Source organism: Stegodyphus dumicola, chromosome 12 (assembly GCF_044657685.1).
Source record: "Stegodyphus dumicola isolate Sdum_Otavi_A_Nest chromosome 12, ASM4465768v1".
Classification (NCBI taxonomy): domain Eukaryota; kingdom Metazoa; phylum Arthropoda; class Arachnida; order Araneae; family Eresidae; genus Stegodyphus; species Stegodyphus dumicola.
This window is the reverse complement of record NC_140779.1, coordinates 111,228,104-111,248,864: the sequence shown is the minus strand read 5'-3', so window position 1 is coordinate 111,248,864 and position 20,761 is coordinate 111,228,104. Positions and strand designations below refer to the sequence as shown.

Genomic DNA, 20,761 nt, shown 5'->3' with positions numbered 1-20,761 from the left:
CTAAAACTAAATGTGGAGGAACCTAGTGAACAGCAAATAAATGCTTAAGTTCGGTAACAGAAATGTAAAACTCAGGGTTAATTACCCTTTATTGCTCAAAATAAGGTTTCTCAGGACGTACAACAAAGTCTCCACTTGTGTTTAAACTCAAAATTATAAGAAATAAGAATTTAACTGGAACTCTGCTTATCTCTCCCGAAGTCTGTGGAACTTCGACTTAAGTACTACTCTTTCTCATTTGCATTAAAAATGATTCTAAAAGCACATTCTGGTAAGGAATTTGTAAGCTGAAATTCAGAGAGATAGGAAAGGAGCTTAAAAATAACTGTTATAAACTTAGGATAAACCTTACAGTGTACAAAATTGTCAAAATAAAATAGTTTTATAAAAAATAGAGAAAATTCATAAAATGTAACAAATAAGGGTGCATGCAGCTATTTATAATATAAAATTGGTAAGCTCTAAAATACATTTCAAATATAGCTTTGAAATAAAAAAACAAATATTACATATATCCAACTTAAACCAACATACATGAAGTGTCAATTACATGATTTGATATGATTCTTGTAAATATGTGTGGCTATAATTGTTTGCATAATCACATTATATGTTTGTTTATAAGCACCAATATATTAAACTTTAAAAATCACGATATATCAATGATAAAAATAATTTTTAAATGGGAACAATATACAGAAGAATACATTTTTAATGATGACCTTAGATAAATATATTAATGATATTTATAAAGTAATTTCTAACTAATATCTGAAACCAGTTCAGTCACTGATTCTTATATATAGAACAAAAATACTTGCACATTAAAAAATAAATGTACCTTTTAATATTAAAATTACACTTCAATAAGTTTTTGTACATTTGCTAACATATTATAAATCTTGCTTTCTTTAAAAACAAACACTCATTTTGCTTACAGCAACTGCCATGTATTTTTACTAATAAAAGCAATCAACATGCTACATGTATGCATACGTTTAGGAATACAGATCCTTTCACTGTCTGAAATCTAAACATTCCAGGCAAACAGATGGTAGGCATTGCAAATGCATCAAATTTCCTTCACAAAATTTGCAAGAAAAATAATCTACACATGATTTTAGAAAAGGACATAAATATTAGACCTTATGACAAAAAATCAGAAAATCTTTATACCCTTTCTTGAAGTGGTTATTGGACGAATCAGGTTAATTGGACCACCGGATAATAGGACCAGCCGCTGTTTCGGACCAAATCCTAAAGAATCGAAACAAATCCTATGTACACAAGCCTAATGTTATTCGCTTTGTAATATCTTGTTATTTAATAAATAAATATAATTATTGTTGAAGTGGCAATGCCATATTTGTATTAAACTGTTACTCAGCAACGTGAGATATTGTTTTAAAAAAAGATTAGGATTCTGAAGATTTTTACAGCTAGGAGTAGTATGAAAATTTTACCACTTAAGAATTGTATAAAATTTGTCTATCACGGTGACTAGAAATAAAATTTATGTTCTACTAAGAAGATTGTCTGTTTTGTAAATTACTGCAAAATACATTACAGTCTTAATTAATTGGAGGTTCCACCGAGATCCTGGAAATTAGGAGTGCAATTATCAATTTCGATGGTGCTAGTCTCCTAATACCAGAAATTTGCTGAATTTTTTAGAACAAGTTTGCTAATACCAGTTGACGAGTTTGTTTATTTCAAGGAGAAATGGATGTAAGAAGTCTGCCGTTTTAAAGCCAGATTTGAGAAGCAGATCATTCAAAGATTATCTTCTGTGCTTGTATAACTTGCATCCGAGCAAAAATCTGTCAAAACAGGATACTGCTAAATCTCTGAAGATAAGATTAACTTTTGGTTTTCTTAAAAAAGCTTTTATTGAATTTTAATACTTTGTTTCCGAATTATAGTTTATCGTGTAAGATTTTGTTTAAAATAACTGACACTAAAAATATTCAGCTTAAATTTATAATTGGTATTTGTGGTAAAGAAGCATTTTAAAATTATTATTTATGCTTTATTTTTATTTGTATTGAATTTTTATGTTGATAATTGATATGTGTAAGCCATCCCGGCGTTTATATATATATATATATATATATATATAAAAAAAAAAATGAACTGCTAGCTGAATTTTGAATTTGTTGCCAAGCAGGCGCGTGGAAAATAAGTAGCAACGTCAAACTGACGTAGTGTGATTTGATTATACTGCAGAATTGGCAAAAGTTTTTTTCTTAGTTCTCGCCATCCAGGCGTGTGATAGATAGTAACGTCATCCCGACGTATTACAGATTGTATATTCTAAAAGTTGTATTGCCAAACTGGCAAAAATTGTTTTCGTTATCGCCAACCAGGCTGGAGATAGATAGTGAAGTCGTCAAATCGACGTGGGTAAAATTCCATTGTATTGCCTAACTGGCAAAGGTGTTTATATAGTTATAGCTAACGAGGCTTGTGAATAGTGAGTTAAAACGTCAACCCGACGTAGTATTATAGTATTTTGTGCCAACCTGGCAAAGTTGTTTAAAAAATTCTCTCCAATTGGTTAGTGTGAATTTCGTATTTGAGAAATTAAGATTCGCCAGAAATTATACATTTTTAGTACAAGTACGATCTTTCATATTCAATTTCAAAAGGAAGCCTAGTAAAGGTAACTTGTGTCAACATGTCATTCTTAGCTAGGAGTATAAAACAGGATTTAAAAGCATTAGCAGAAGAGTTAGGTTTAATCGTGAAACCTGAATTTAAGATTGCTCAGTTGCATAAACTGATTACTGAAAGTCCCGATTATGATGAGGAGTTTACTCGAGAACTACTGTCTGCAATTAGAGAAGAAAGGGAACGAAAAGAAGAATGCGAAAGAGAAAGGGAATGTGAAAGAGAAAAAGAATGCAAAAGAGAAGAAAGAGAAAGAAGAGAAGAATGCGAAAGGGAAGAAAGAGAAAAAGAATGCAAAAGAGAAGAAAGAGAAAGAAGAGAAGAATGCGAAAGGGAAGAAAGAGAAAAAGAATGCAAAAGAGAAGAAAGAGAAAAGGAACATGAAAGAGAAGAAAGAAAAGAAGAGCTTGAAAGAGAAGAGCGAATTAGAGCCTTTGAGCTACAGAAACTTCAGCTGGAAGCAATGGCTGCCACAGCACAGCCGGCAGAAACTACGCAGTTACCCGAGCAGCCTTTAAAAATCAGAATTCATGATGTCATGCCACGTTTCAACCCTAAAGAAGATGAAATAAGTTTTTTTCTGGTGTTATTTGAGTGTCAAGCTAAAATAAGGAATATACTTGCTGAAAATCAAAGGACTCAACTTATTTCATTGCTGCCTTCTGACATTGTTCAGCTTATTGCTAGAGAACCAGAAGAGGATGCGAAAAAGTATGAATATGTAAAAACATTACTGTTACAACGATTTAAATTGAGTGCAAAAAAATTTCGACAACTATTTAATAAACACCAAAAATCTACTGAAAGTACTTGGTATGATTTCTACTATGAATTAAAGAATTATTTAGAAGGATGGCTTAACGGATTAAACATTAAAACTTTTGAACAGCTAAAAGATCTCACGCTGGTTGATCAAATAAAAAAGCGTACTTCTCCTGATTTCAAAGAACATTTTATGGATCAATGGACAACCATCATTTCACCTACTGAAATGGTTAAGAAAATTGAAGATTTTAAAGATGTAAGAAAAACAATAAAACCGAAATTTTCTGCCAATCAGACTGAGAATATTAACAAAGGATCATTTAAACCGCTTTATGATAATTTTGTGAAAAAAATAGAGCATCCGCCTCATTTTAAGCATTCCGATAGATGGGATGATCCAAAATACAAGAAAGATCATCAGCAAAGGAATCAGTTCCAAAACAAAAAACAAGAAAATTTATATGATAAAAGATATCGCCCACGTTGTTTCGAGTGTGGATCATATTGTTACGAATTTGATATTTAAAAAGCTAATGTTAGTTCAATTATAAATTAAATGGTTTTATTTCTCGCGCAGTGCAGCGCGTGACGAATATTAAAAGAAAGCTAAGCCAAAAAAAAAAATTAAAAATACAAGAGCGCGTGCGTTAAATAAATAAATATCTCTTTTTGATTTCGAGAAAGTGCTGGAAAATTCTAGCGCGTGATTTTAAAATCTTATAAAAGGAGGAAAACATCTCAGTTTGTAGCAGTTGTTTAGTTTGTTGTTGTTTAGAAAACTACTGTTGTTGATTGTAGCGAATTCGCGGATTAGCGTTCTTTAGCTGTTTTGAATTACGTTCTATTGGACATTTGAGTAGTTAAAAGATAACTACTGTGAGATATTGTAATACTGCATGATAATTTGAGAAAATTTAAGCATTTTTGTTGTGATAATAATAAATTTTTGTTCATTTTTCATCGGACTTGTGCATTCATTTCATAACGAACCCGTACGCACGCAACAATTTTTGGTGTCAGAAGTGGGATTTGAATGCCAATAACAAGAGCGATGGAAGAACAATTCAGGCAAATGATGACTGCATTTGCTGCTTTCCAAGAAAAGATGGAAGGAGCCGTCAACTCCGTTAAGGAAGATATAAAAGCTGTACAAGAGAAAATGGATGCTGGTCAAATATCCGTTAAGGAAGAAATGAAATTGGGCCAGGAATGCGTTAAGGAAGAGATGAAATCCCTTAAAGACGAGATGAAAGCAGGTCAGGACGAAATGAAAAGAGAAATTACCTGCGTAATAGAAAATAAATTTGAGGCTATGGAAGGCAGATTAGACGCGGTTGAAACTAAAGTTGGACAAATAGAAGAAAGAGTTTCTTCGGTAAAAGAACAAGTAGAAGAAAGAATTTCTTCTGTAAAAGAACATATAGAAGAGAGAGTTTCTGCCGTCGAACAACAAATTGATGATAGGGTTTCTGCTGCCGTCGCCAAAGAAGTTGACAGCCTAAAGAAGTGCATAGCGACGGTAGGAAACAATTCTGAAGGTTTTAAATTTTTATCGATGCCTGCTCGTTCCGTTCTGAAACTATCTACATATGATGGGAAGACCTCCTGGCAGGTCTATAGGACACAATTTTCTATCGTTGCGGATGCGAATGGATGGGATTCCCAAGCTAAGGCCTATCATCTCGCCGCTTCTCTGAGAGCAGACGCAGCGGATATCCTGCAGACGCTTCCCGAAAATCAAAGGCTAGATTTCGAAGCTCTATCCGGCGCTTTGGAGCTGCGCTTCGGCGAGAAATGTTTAAAAGACTACAGCAGGCTCCAATTAAAATCTCGTCAACAGAAGCTCACCGAAACGCTTCAGGAGCTCGCCACGGATGTTGAAAGGCTGTCACATCACGCCTTTTCGGAGTGCCCGACAGAAACAAGGGAAATCCTGTCCCTGCAATATTTCATCGATGGCATCCGGGACCCTGAAATACAGAAAGCACTGCGAATGGCGGATGTTAAAGATCTGAAAAGCGCTTTAGTGTATGCCATGAAATTTGAGGCAGCCCAGCAAGCCACCCGTCGAGACCGCCATCCAGTCAGAGCTGCTCAAGTCCAGGAGCCAGGGGATCAAGTCACTGCTCGTCTAGACGATTTAACTAGACAACTGAACGCCTTGAGACAGAATATTGGTGACAAGAAACCGACCGTAAAGTGCTGGAACTGCGGTGCTGAAGGACACATCCGACGAAACTGCAGAACACCCCAGGGCACGGATGCTAAGACCGCTCCTAACAAACAGCAGGGAAACTAATTAGTGGCCATCTCGCAGGGCGGAGGTTGCCAGATCATGAAAAGCCCCAGTTTAAAGCGCTTCAGATTTGATTTCTGCAGTGAGAGGCGGCAGTAATGGACTTTTCATAATAGGACATATTAATGGAGTTCCCTGCAATATGACGATAGATGCAGGAGCCAACGTTACCATCATCCGAAAAGATTTGGCTCAACAACTGGGAAGCAAACTTATCTGGACGCCGCCCTGCGTTACCCTACAGACTGTGTCCGGTGAGAAGATCAACATCGATGGAAAAGTAAATGCTAACATCACGTTTGGAAGTGCCGCTTACCATCACACGGCATATGTAGCAGAGATCACTGATTCTTGCATACTCGGATTGGACTTTCTAAGGAAATACAATTTTTCCTTGGACTTTAAAAATAACGAATTGCATTCTACACCTGAGGACATAGCGTTATTTCTCGTTAATGATGAAGAAGTTAAATCTGTCCATAAAATCATAGCACAAGACAATATCACAATACCGGCAAGAACAGAAATTTTACTTCCTGGATCCATAGCCAAAAACAGAAATTTCCGCTACGGCATCATAGAATATCCCAATAACTGTAATAGCCCAAAAGGAGTACTAGTAGCCTCAACACTCGTCGACCTATCCAGAACGGTTATCCCGGTGAGAGTCGCCAATGTAACTGAGAAGGGGAGAATTATTAAGAAAGGTGAAGTGGTTGCAGCATGTACTCCAGTAACCACTGTTGAAAGAAAGAGTAACATCCAAGAATCCGTGTCCTCAGAGAGAATTACATCGGAGTTATTGCAGAATGCGCAATTAAACGATAAAGAGAGGAATGCTGCCGATCGCGTCATTAAAGATCTTCAAGTTGTTTTCTCCCGCTCATCTTCTGACGTGGGTCGAACTAGTTTGACACAACATAGAATAGATACCGGCGATCATCCCCCGATCAAGCAACATCCAAGACGTCTACCGTTTGCTAAACAGGAAGAGGTGAGAACACTGTTAAAAGATATGGAAGAAAGCGATGTCATCGAGCCTTCAGTAAGTCCATGGGCATCTCCCATCGCCCTAGTCAGAAAGAAAGACGGCTCAACAAGATTTTGCGTCGACTATCGCCGGTTGAATGAGGTTACGAAGAAAGACAGTTACCCTCTTCCTAGAACTGACGACATTCTAGACACTCTTTCTGGCAGCAAGTGGTTCTCAACACTTGATTTAAAGAGTGGGTATTGGCAGGTAGAAATACAGCCTGAAGACCGAGAAAAGACAGCATTTACTACGGGACAAGGGCTTTGGCAATTCAAGGTGATGCCGTTTGGACCGTGTAATGCGCCGGCAACATTCGAACGTCTTATGGAAACTGTTTTGAAAGGCCTTTCCTACGAAGCCTGCCTGATATACCTGGACGACATCATCATCGTCGGAAAGAGTTTTGAAGAACATTTAGAAAATCTTAGGAAGGTGCTTCAGAAACTGAAAGAAGCCAATCTGAAGCTGAGTTCCGCTAAATGCAAATTGTTCCGAAAGGAAGTGACTTACCTGGGACATGTCATTTCTGCAGAAGGTGTACGCACGGATCCTGAAAAGGTATCAGCCGTTAAATCCTGGAAACGTCCCGAAAATGTCCATCAGCTGAGAAGCTTCCTAGGGCTTTGCCCCTACTATAGGAAATTCGTGAAGGACTTTTCTTTCATCGCAAGACCCCTACACAAGCTGACAGAGAGCAACCAAAAGTTCTTGTGGACAAAAGAATGCGAGGATGCATTTAACAACTTAAAGGAGGCTTTAACATCTGCTCCAATCCTGACGTATCCTCAGCTTGACCGACCATTTATTCTCGACACCGACGCGAGTAATGAAAGTGTTGGTGCTGTTTTGTCCCAAGAAATAGACGGCCAAGAACGTGTAGTGGCGTACTGGAGCAAGTGCCTGTCTAAACCGGAGAGGAATTATTGTGTCACCAGGAAAGAGTTGCTCGCCATAGTCAAAGCTGTAGAACAGTTCCATCACTATCTATACAGCAGAAAATTCCTGCTCCGCACCGATCATGCATCATTGACCTGGCTTTTAAATTTCAAGAATCCTGAGGGTCAAATAGCCAGGTGGATACAGAGACTCCAAGAATATGACATCACTATCCGTCATCGTAAGGGATCATCACACGGAAACGCCGACGCCCTATCTAGAAGACCTTGCCAAGAAAACTGTCGATATTGTTCCAGGGTGGAAGCGAAATACGAGCTGCTGACTCCGGTCGCAAGACAAATTACAACATCAACATCTGCTGATCGAGAACCGTGGAGTGATGATGAAGTCAGGAAAGACCAGCTGGAAGACTGCGACATTAAACCCATAATTGATCTAATGGAGTCATCAAACAGAAAACCTACCTGGCAGGACATTTCTATCTGTAGTCCTACAACCAAACAATATTGGGCACTCTGGGATTCACTTCACATTCGAAACGGCGTCTTATACCGGAAATTCGAATCGGATGATGGGAAGACGTTCCGATGGCAGCTGATACTTCCAAGATCCAGCATTCCTGATGTCCTTTAAGAACTACATAACAGCCCTACGGGAGGTCACTTTGGAATAATGAAGACCTTACAGAGAGTTCGTGAGCGCTTGTACTGGAATAATGCAAAGGATGACGTGCAAAAGTGATGCCGATCTTGCGATGCCTGTGCAGGTAGGAAAGGACCTAAGAGACGCAGCCGAGGCAAGCTGCAACGTTACAACGGAGGGGCGCCTTTTGAACGAATCGCCTTTGACATCCTGGGACCTCTGCCACGAACTGCTGATGGCAACAAATACATACTCGTTGTCGTTGATTACTTCACCAAGTGGCCTGAAGCTTATCCTATTCCTGATCAAGAGGCTGTCACAGTAGCTGAGGTAATGATACAGCACTGGATTTCCAGGTTCGGAGTGCCTCTTCAGTTACATTCCGATCAGGGAAGGAATTTTGCCTCGGCAGTAATCAAAGAACTATGCAAACTACTCGGCATTGACAAGACCCAAACGACACCATTACGTCCCCAGTCGGACGGCATGGTAGAGAGGTTCAATCGAACCATCCTTAATAACCTCTCATTAGTGGTTTCCAGAAACCAGCAGGACTGGGACAAGAAATTATCGCTGTTTTTACTGGCTTACCGCAGTGCTGTCCACGAGACTACCGGCTATTCTCCATCACAGATGCTATTCGGTCGTGACCTTCGTCTGCCTTGTGATCTATTGTTTGGCCGCCCTCCAGATGCTCCTTCATCGTCTGAGGAATATATTCAAGATCTCCAGGCCCGGTTTGAAGTGATGCACAACTTTGCACGAGAGCGAGTCAACTTGGCGACGGAGAAGATGAAGACATGCTACGACACAAGAGCTACTGAACATCAGTTCCACGAAGGAGACAAGGTGTGGTTGTGGAATCCGACTCGACGGAAAGGACTTTGTCCGAAATTACAGTCACCTTGGGATGGCCCATATACAGTCCTAAAAAGGCTGAATGACGTCGTGGTTCGGATTCGTAAGTCTTCGAACTCTAAACCTAAAGTCGTTCATTACGACAGGTTAGCTCATTACTATGGCCATAGTACGTAATGTAAATAATTGCAAATAGTATCAGACCATGGTCCTTTTTGTTTATAAATGTGTATTTGATTTGTATTTAGTATTTGATTTGCATTCAGTATTTATTTGTATTTAGTATTTGTTTTGTATTTAGTATTTGATAGCATTTGATTTGTTTAAGTTAGTTATTGCATTTATTGTTTATATTGTTTGATATTGGAATGTAATGTTTATGCCTCAGTTACATTTATGCCACAGTTGTAAGTTTAGCTTCCTGTCCAGGGATTGTACTGCCCGGGACGTGCAGTCCTTGGGAAGGGGGCAGTGTTACGAATTTGGTATTTAAAAAGCTAATGTTAGTTCAATTATAAATTAAATGGTTTTATTTCTTGCGCAATGCAGCGCGTGACGAATATTAAAAGAAAGCTAAGCCAAAAAAAAAATTAAAAATACAAGAGCGCGTGCGTTAAATAAATAAATATCTCTTTTTGATTTCGAGAAAGTGCTGGAAAATTCTAGCGCGTGATTTTAAAATCTTATAAAAGGAGGAAAACATCTCAGTTTGTAGCAGTTGTTTAGTTTGTTGTTGTTTAGAAAACTACTGTTGTTGATTGTAGCGAATTCGCAGATTAGCTTTCTTTAGCTGTTTTGAATTACGTTCTATTGGACATTTGAGTAGTTAAAAGGTAACTACTGTGAGATATTGTAATACTGCATGATAATTTGAGAAAATTTAAGCATTTTTGTTGTGATAATAATAAATTTTTGTTCATTTTTCATCGGACTTATGCATTCATTTCATAACGAACCCGTACGCACGCAACAATATGGACATTTTAAGCCTCAGTGTCCTCGCTTAAAACCAAATGAAAAGGTAAATTGCGTATCTTCGAATGATGATTTGTTAGAGACATATACAATTAACGGTTTAGTGAATGGGTATGAAATGCCTATTCTTCGAGACACAGGAGCCACTGTTGATGTTATTTCTCGAAAATACATTGATAACGCAAAAATGACTGGAGAACATGTCTGGGTACAATATCTTTTAAATGACCATTTAGTGTGTCTACTGTTAGCGGAAGTTGAAATTAATTGCGAACTTGGTCATATAAAGACAAAGGCAGCTGTTGTTACAAATGATCCCGGAAGATATGTATTGGGTAACAAAACTGTACAATTGTTCAAAAATAAATCATTCTTAAATTTAGAAAAAATAAATGTGGTTTTGACATGATCTCAAGTAAAAAGATCTCATGAAGATGATCGAAGCAGAGAAATTGAAATGGAGAAACTAGAAGAACTGAAGTTTATTGAAAATGACGAAGATATTTTACCTCAAGCTGATGAGGAAGACAAGGAAGTTAAGAAAAAGATTAATGTTAATTCAAAGGAATTAATTGAATCTCAGCATCAAAGCAGAGATCTAGCGTCATTGTTTAACAAAGCTAAAAATGAAAATTCCAGCAAGACAAATGATTTCAAAGTAAAAGAAAACGGATTGTTGGTGAAAAGGAAAATAGATAAAAATGGAAATGAAAGGGAATTAATTGTTATTCCGGAAAAATATAGGGATCAAATAAAGTCATTATGTCATGATAGCACATCTGGACATTTAGGCATCGTAAAAACTAAAGATAGATTAACAAGATACTTTTACTGGCCTAATTTCTATAAAGAAATAGAAGAGTATGTTAAAACTTGCGATCCATGTCAAAGAGTGGAAAAATCTAATGATAAAGCCAAAGCACCTTTGACTTTAGTACCAATTATTGCAGAAGTATTTTCAAAAATTAACTTTGATGCATGCGGTCCTTTACCAATAACACCGAATGGCAATAGATATTTAATTACAGCTATTTATGTAGCTTCAAAATATCACAATGCTGTACCTGTTCCTAATATTGGCACAACGTCAGTAATTGAAGCAATGTTACAAATATTTAGTAGAATGGGTTTCCCGAAAGAAATACAAACTGACCAAGGTACCTCCTTTATGAGCAATCTAGCCATTGAATTTGTAGAAAAATTTGGAATAAAAGTAACTAGAAGCTCAGTACACCATCCGCAGAGCAACCCTGTTGAAAGATTTCACCGAACAATCAAACGCATTTTAAAGGTTTTATGTATCGAAGCAGCCCCTGAGTGGGAGAAGCAAGTTCGCGCAGCTCTATTTGCTTTAAGAACAACAACGCACGAGAGTACCGGATTTACACCTGCAGAATTAGTAAATGGTCGAAATCTTAGAACACCTGTAACATTATTATATGAACAATGGATGAATCCTGAAGACGAAGGAAATAATGTTGTTGAATACGTTTTTCAATTGATAGATCGGTTAAAAAGATGCAAAGAGCTGGTTACAGATAAAATGCTGGAAATGCAAACCAAAAGAAAAGTGTGGTACGATCGTAAAGCTTTCAAAAGAGAATTCTCTGAAGGGGATTTAGTATTAGTTGTATCAACGAATAAAACAAACAGACTAGCAGTTGAATGGAAAGGTCCTGGGAAGGTTGAGAAGAAATTATCCGAAACTAATTATGTTGTGAGTTTCGAAGGAAAAAATGACTTTAACCAAGTCTACCATGTTAACATGCTAAAACCTTATCATAGACGAGCATAATCGGTTAACCTTATGATTACAGAAGATCGATCTGAAATTGATGATATGGAGGAAAATTTCCCAACAATTGACTCTGAACGAACATTGTTCGATTTTGAGGACATTAAAGAAAACAGCTCCTTAAGTGAAAAGCTAAATGAACAACAGAATCAAGAATTGCATGATATGCTGCTGAAGTTTTGAAAAATCTTTTCTAATAAACCTGGAAAAACTCATTTAATAACACATGATATTCAATTGACAGAAAACACCCCAATCCACTGTAAACCATACAGAATGTCTCCTAGACAAACGGATATATTAAAAAAAGAAATCGATAAAATGCTTCAGCATAAAATAATTGAAATAGGAGATTCAGATTACACTTCTCCTGTGATTTTAGTAGAAGTTGCAGGGAGGGATCCAAGACCTTGTATCGACTATAGAAAATTGAATAAATTGACTAAAACACAATTCTTCCCTTTGCCTAACATCAAACAATGAGTAGAAACGGTACCAGGCGCAAAATATATAACTCTTTTGGATTTAACAAAGGAATACTGGCAAATACCTTTAACACCTAATGCTCAAAGATTAGCCACTTTTGTTACAAGTTTTGGCACATTTAGACCTCTACGGATGCCTTTCGGACTTAAAAATGCACCATTTTCATTTAGTAAAATGATGGCCGAAATCCTTCACGGTTGTGAAAACTTTGCTGTTAAATATTTAGATGACGTGGCAATTTTTTCAAACACCTGGGAAGAACATCTAAGTCACCTGAAAGCCGTTTTGTCCAAAATAAAGGACGCTGGTTTAACTATTAAACCAATAAAATATAAATTTGCTCAAGATAGAGTAAAATATCTAGGACATATTGTAGGTCGTGGTATAAGAATGCCAAGTGAAGTGAAAGTAAAAGCTATTCTTGATTTTCCAGTGCCATCCACAAAAAGTCAAGTAAGAGCATTTTTAGGATTAGCGGGCTATTATAATCATTACATTCCCATGTTCTCATCTATCGCAGCACCTTTAACAGAAACTTTGAAAGGAAGCTTAAAGAAAGGGAAAATAAATTGGACAGAAGAGTGCACAAAAGCATTTGAAGAGCTAAAGGAGAAACTGTCTCAAAGGCCTATAATACATGCACCTGATTTCAATAAGGAGTTCATTTTGAAAACTGATGCTTCAAACTCTGGTATGGGTGTCATTTTAGCTCAAAAAGATGAACGAGACAATGAACATCCAGTGTTATACCTCAGTAAGAAGTTTACAGAAACTGAAAAAAAAAAAAAAAGTACTCTACCACAGAAAAGGAATGCGTCGCCATAATATTTACTGTAAAGAAACTTCAATGTTATTTAGATGGGCATACTAAATTCCTCATCATGACCGATCATAATCGCTTAGTCTGGCTCAAAAATAATGTGAGTCTAAATCCACGACTTATGAGATGGGCACTAGTACTACAACCCTACAATTACACGATCGTTCATCGAAGTGGTAAAAACCACGAAAATGTAGACGCATTAAGTCGTACTTCCTGGCCTGATTAAATAAATTGTTTCTCTATATAGATAAAAAAATATTTTGTTCCTTCCTCTCTTCCTCAGTGTACGTTATTATGTTGTATCTTGTATTTCAATCCTGTATTGTGCTAATATTGTTGTTTTTGAAAAAAAAAAAAAAAAAAACGTAAACTTTAATTTATAAAAATATAAATTAAAGTTTATCTGGAGGGGGGAGAGGTTGTAATATCTTGTTATTTAATAAATAAATATAATTATTGTTGAAGTGGCAATGCCATATTTGTATTAAACCGTTACTCAGCAATGTGAGATAATGTTTTAAAAAAAGATTAGGATTCTGAAGATTTTTACAGCTAGGAGTAGTATGAAAATTTTGCCACTTAAGAATTGTATAAAATTTGTCTATCACTGTGACTAGAAATAAAATTTATGTTCTACGAAGAAGATTGTCTGTTTTGTAAATTACTGCAAAATACATTACAGCTTATTTGGACTAAAATTCCATTTAATCGGACTAAAAAACTTAGGAGCGAATAAGAAACAGAAGCCACAAGTCGGCCACGTACAGCAGATGTACAGATAGTCTGTGACATATGGGAGGATCTGTAGCAGCTCTCCAGGAAAATGCTTTATCAAAGATCAGGAATTCCTTAAAATGCATGACAAAAGCAAAACCGGTGGGAGGTGAACACGCGCACCATTTTCTTTGACCTGTGCCTCCAAGTTCCGAGGAAATTAACAATAGAGTGTCTAGCTCCACCTGAAAGGAATTCCCGCCTGTCAATCATGATCAAATTTTACACGAGAAAGCTATCATTTCATCACCTTTTTGAGATGATTTCAGTGCCAAAGCTTTGAATGATGAGCACTTTATCTCTCTCGACCTGAACCCAAAACACCAAGGTTTCTTCAGACCACTTTAGACAGTGAATTGTGCGCATGTCTTGTCTTCCCTGCCAAAATGCCACGGCGGGACTTGATGTTAGCTGAAAAAATTGGTTTCCTGGATAAGATCAAGCAACAATCATGAAACACTAGTCAGCGTCGGTTGATGGAAATAACCGGATTGGCAAAGACTACAATTTCGTGCTTCACAAAACAAGAGAATGAGTTGCAAGAAGAATGGGCTCAATGTGAAAGACGAGGAGGAACTTCCAAAAAACGGAAGCATGAAGGCAAGGACCCATATGTCAATGAGGCCCTTAATGAATGGTTTGCCATTGTTACTGGACGATCTTTGTGAGTAAGCAGCCCAATGTTAAAATGCAAAGCAGAAGAACTCGCTAAAAAGCTGGGCCACGATGACTTTAAAATTATGGACTTTAAAGCTGGTTGTCTCGATGGAAATCTAGACACGACATAAAATTCAAGAAAGCACATGGAGAGAATGAAAGTGGTGATAGTGCAAATGCTGAAGAATGAAAATCAACAAAACTGCCTGAGCTTCTTGAAAATTTTTCAGCAGATGACATCTACAATGCTGATAAGAGTGGGCTGTATTATCGTGATACACCAGACGGCTCATTAAGTTACAAACATGTTGCACTCTCTGGCTCCAAAAAAAGCGATGGATTGCATAACTATCTTGTGCTACTCAAACATGTCAGGAACAGACAAGATGAAGCTGTTGGTTATAGAAAAAAGCACTAAGCCTCGCTGCTTTAAAGAACTTAGGAGGGCAGTTTACCAGTTGTGTATCGTACGAACAGAAATGCAAGGATGACCTCTGAACTTTTTAAAGAATGGCTGAAGGATTGAGGCAGAGAGCTACAATGCCAGTCAAGAAAAGGGATTCTTCTTCTTGACAACTATGCAGCACATCCTCATTTAGATTGCTTGATGAACGTCCAACTGGAATTTCTACCTTCCAGGACCACAGCTTTGGTCCAGCCAATGTACATGGACATCATAAAAAATTTGAAGACCCTTTATCGTGCAAGGTTGGTTAATTATGTCCTTGAAGCAATTGTAGAAAGTTTGCTGACCTCATTGTCAAAAGCCAGCAAAGTCAGTGCAAAGGTCAACATTTTACAAGCAGTTACATTTGTGGCCAATAGCTGGCAAAAAGTGAGCAATGAGACAATTCAGAACTGTTTTTCTCACTATGGTTTTAAGCACTTGGTTTTGGAGATGAATGTGGACATGCTCATTGAAAGTGAAAATAGATTTACATGTGGAACTTCAACAGGTACAAAATTGCAAAGAATTTTTATCCATTGATAACGAGCTTCAATGCCACGATGAAAACGAAGATTACGAAGTTGCAATCATTGCTTGAGTTGCAGCAAAACACATGACAGCATAGGAAGACCAAGAAAGTGATGATGATGATGATGCCGCTAATAAGTTATTGCAAGTGACAACACCGGATGCAAGGAAATGCATTGAAACTTTGCATCGATATTTCATGCAGAATGAAAAAATTTTTTTAAATGAAGGCAGTCCCATTGCTGCATTAGATGTTTGTGGCGATTTCGTTCACGTGCAATCCGTCAAGAGAACACATCAGATCACATTGGATAAGTTCTTCAAATGTTGACTGGAACTTGGTAAGAAATTGTTTTTGTTGTGCTTCGCATGTTGAGTATCATGCAGATTGTTTCTTAGAATTTGTTTCTAAATTAATTTTTTCAATGAAAAAACAATCGACTGTATTTCTTGTTTGTACATGTATGTTCGCCATACGTGTGACCATAAAGTTCATAATTACATTTTAGTACATGATTTACATGTATATTTACTGTTTGCTACATATAGCATGTCCCGTCTTACAACATAGGACACGTTCGTGTAATCAGACCAGCCGGTTATTTGGACCAAAACGATCACTTCCAGATGTGATCTGATTAACCGGAATCGACTGTACACTACATGGCTATCACAGATTTGTTTGACTAAATACAGCAAAGCACATGAAACTATCTGCCTATGGCAGTGATGAGCAAACTTCTTTGGAAGCAGGCAAAAAAATAACAGAAAAAAGAAATTACTGGTCCAATATAATTCATTCTAAAACTTAGACTATACAAATATTAATGGTATGAATGAAACTGCAATAACTGCAGTTTTTAAAGCTTTTTAAATTCAAGTTCAAACAGTGATTTACTTATCCTGAGAAGTGATGCTAAATAATCACTAGTCGGTCTATTTCTAATAAAATTCTTCCTAAGGTTCATGGTAGAAAACACTTGTTTACACATAAAAAAGCAAACATAGCACTAATTTTCTGCCCATGAAATATTAAATTTGGAAAAATTTGCTTTTGCTAACAATCTGTAATACTCTAGTTTTAGAACACTGAGAAACAACTGCTTGAAATGCTTGCTAGATTCTAACTCAATTAATTGAAGCTACAAATCCGGACTCACTGCTTCACAATTCATGTTGAAATACATGGTGAAAATAACCAATTCTGTTTGAATGGCACTGAAATCTGCATTTAAACTTAACATGCAGTCTTCTCATGCCATGTTCAAAGCTCTTAGGTTGTTTTCATTTCCTGAGGATATTGAATTTAACCCCCGAAAATAAGACAAATTGTTGTTAGTCTAAAGCCTTTGAGATGGGCTCCGATATCATCAATAAAGAACTTTCCCCCCTTGCATTTTGACATTTAAGGTGTTCATAAGAGAAAAGACAATGAAAAAAGCAGAGTCCGAAAACCATGCTGTATCTTCCAACAATTCACATGCCACAAAACAATGTTTCTCATGGAAAAATGACACAATGGATCTTTCAAGTGTCAAATTTGTTCCAAAACACATTCTGCACTAAGCAACCTATTTTTCATGTAATACAGCCTGATCAGAGATTTCAGATTGCACAGACTGAAGAAAATCTTGAAACTCCCTGTCCACAACAAGATCAAAAAGTATTTATAAGCCCCATAATTACATGAACCTTTTGGACTATGTATGTTGATAACCAGTATTTATGACAACATAAATAATCGGAGATTCAAGTGCTGAACTGTTTGGACGCGTGTTTCGACGCTCCACTCGATTATGTGAGAAGCCTGTTCGTCAATGTAGACATTTACGTGTTCCGCTTATTGTGGTGAGCTATTTGAGATATTCTGTGCTGTGTTTTGAGGATTCATGCGATACACTTATTACTGTGTTACCCAAGTGCCTTGGATTACATCGATATAAAATGAAATAATTTATTAACTGTGCTGTATTATTTATATTCTCATCTCTAGAATTACTACGTGCTTTGAAGGAAAGTAAGTTTCCTTTGCTCGATAAAATGAATGCCACTGCAGCAATACACAGCCAAGTGGCTGAGTTCTCTGCCAACATGAAAAAATAAGTTGACTATGCATTAGAAAACAACTGGGTCGGATTATTAACTGCAGAAACTCTCTCATTAAACTACTATCTAACTATGCTTTAACAAATAAGTAGACTACACACTTGTCTCAATGAAAAGAAATTGGATCTGGAAACTCGAATGTCTAGTGTCAAATTTACGCAAGCAAAGCAATCGATGTGGACTGATTACCTCCAGGATAAGGAACAACTTGAAGGACTTCTGAACTTATTCAAAGGTAAGTGTGAATTTTACGGTGAGCACAATTCTGTTTATGCAAATGTGTCTCATACCGACCTTCTAGTATTTAAGTTAAATAATGTTATACTTGAGGCATGTAAATCTAGTAAAAATGTTAATCTTGTTTCTAATGATTGATTTGATGTCCATACTAGTATTCAGGGTAAATCCAATTCTGACTAATTTTAAAACTAAAAGGCAATTGAAAAAGTCTAAGAGAACACAATGAAATAAATGATACTGACAGCTTCACTCAGCTGCGTAATGTGGCTAGGCCTACCAAGTTAGTAAAGAGTAATGTGGATGTTACTGTTAGTAACAAATTTGAAAGCCTGCAAAAGTGATACTGATAATGATATGGAAACGCAAGATGAGCCTGAAGTGACAGAAGTTGTACTCCCTAAGGTTAAACCTATTATGGTCAAACCAGCAATACATGTAAATTGGAGCTAAGAGACTTGCAAATGTAATATGCTGCAATTGTAAACAACCAGGACATATTGCAAATTACCGTGGTTGTTTGAAGTTCCCATTTGTTAAACCTTATATAACATGACTAATGTTATATAAGGCTATTGACTTATAAAAACATGATTAATGTGTTAAATTCTGACTCTGATAATAACAGTAATAATAAAAATGCATATGTTATTCCTCGCCTTAGCCATGCCAGTGTGGCAAAAGGCAGAACTGGTAATTTTGCAAAAAATGTACAAACACCTAACAAAGCTATTCCTGATATTAAAAGTGACAAAAGCAAATCACTGAGGTGGGCACTAGTGCAATTACAGACATCTTCAACCTTCTCAAAGAACTGTATAACATGTTCAAAAACTTTCTTGTAACACTAACATATTCACTGAGCTGCAAGCAGCTGAACTTGCCATACACAAAATATTTACATTGTTCACAATTTTTGAAGAAATCTTTAGGAACACAATGTAATCTGTTTGTAATATTCTTTCTGGTATTTGCTCATAGTACTATATGTCTTTGATTATGATATTCTACCTTACTTACATTACTAATTAGTATCTTATCTCAGCATAGTTTTGGTGTATCTCTCTTGTTATTTTGATCCCTGTTTAATGTATTATGTATTGTCACCACTGTTCGTTAATTTCTTATTATAAGTGCACCTTAGGATTTACAGTTAAGTTTACTGTTTTTGTATGTATACATTGATATCCTAATACCTTAACAACAGCTCGACAGCACCCTTTTCAGCTTTCCAGATGGCATTTTTAAGTCCTTTTGAATTTTTTGTATGCTCTAGTCTTCTTAGTTCTTATCTAGTTCACTAATTATTTGTTAATGTCATTATTCAACCCTAAAAACTACATAAAAATCCTTAAAAAATAAAGTTATGTAGATATGTGCCTAGAATTACTAACTTATGGCAGTTATTTTCTTGTTCATAATTCCCAAACTACTTATTATTCGATAAGGGGTAGGGTCTCTGACCTAGGCACCCTGGTGCTACACCACTCTCTACATGAAGCACGAGTTTTAGCAGAATCTGGACTAACTGGCCAATCTGGATCCTAACTGTGATGCGAGATTTTTTTAATGGCTTCGACCCTAAAAGTCACTGCTTTTTATGATATGTCTCAAAGCTTTCTTTCTTTCTTTCTTTTTTTTTTCTTTGTTTGTTTGTTTGTTTTGTTTGTTTTTGTTTTTTTCATCTGGATATAAAACATCCCAAATTTGGAGCATGCACTGTTTAACAAATTCCCCATCAAGAAAAGCTTTATTACTTTTACCAATACTGTAGCCTACAATGTAACTTGCATGTGTAACTGCTTCTGGATATATTTTACTTTCTTAAAACAAATTTGTTGACTTGATAAGTCATTACAAAGATTTTCCCCTTTTTGTTTCTTTTAAATTCAGATATTCCACTGCAACTGAAATTCTTATGCTTTGTTGTGAAGAGATAGGAAATATTATGTTCCTTGAAGACTGCTAAGGCTTCAATGCAGATGACAGATACTGGTTTAGCCTTTACCTTTACTTTTTATCCTTCAATGCAGGTGACACATACTAGTTTATCCTTTACCTTTACTTTTTACCTTTATTCTTAACCTTTACATTTTTATTACTTTTTGCAAATGCATTCATTCATCTTTCAATGCATAATACTCTGAATCAACTTTACGTTTTTTAGTGGATATTTTTGAGTCAAAATATTTTACAAATACTCACGATAATCCAAACAAGCAGTGGCCAACAAAATACTTCTTAATTAATTTCACCACTATTCACAATGGTGCTATATGTCCATCATCTTTCAATTCAAAGATAAACACAAACAGTAATATCAGAACTGGTGCCCACAGACAAGCATAGAAAGACATGCTTATCAAGAGGCCGTCCAATCAAGAGGGGCACGATTATAGTGGTGCCGGGAACATGTCAATTGGAATGTGTCTGACTGGGGCAATGTCATGGTTACTGATGGGTCAAGATTTGCACTGCAGCCGGATGACAAGCATATAAGGATATGGCATGAACAATGAACACGCAATCAGTCCCAAAACATCAACAAACATCACACATTCCAAGGTGGAAGCATTATGGTGTGGGCAGGGATTTCATTAGGATACTGCACCGACCTGCACATCTTTAAACGAGGTTCTTTGACGCTGTCCGGTATCGAGATGACGTCCTAGAACTTATTGTGAGATTGTACGCTGCAGCAGTTGGCCCTACTTTTGTTTTAATGGACGATAACGCACGTCCCCATAGAGCTGACATCGTCGATGACTACC

The 20,761-nt window shown here is 36.7% G+C and overlaps 1 protein-coding gene across 3 annotated transcripts in view; it reads right to left on the bottom strand.

Annotated features, from left to right (window-relative positions):
- LOC118185386 (uncharacterized) overlaps window positions 1–20,761 on the bottom strand; it is a 90,607-nt gene that overhangs the window by 52,401 nt on the left and 17,445 nt on the right. Inside the window, exon 5 of one of the 3 annotated variants that reach the window (XM_085806799.1) lies at window positions 1,177–1,257. The exons of the other annotated variants lie outside the window; for them this stretch is intronic. Within the exon in view, the coding sequence (XP_085662925.1) occupies window positions 1,177–1,257 (81 nt within the window). The remainder of the gene's footprint in view (window positions 1–1,176; window positions 1,258–20,761) is intronic. 3 annotated transcript variants of the gene reach the window in all.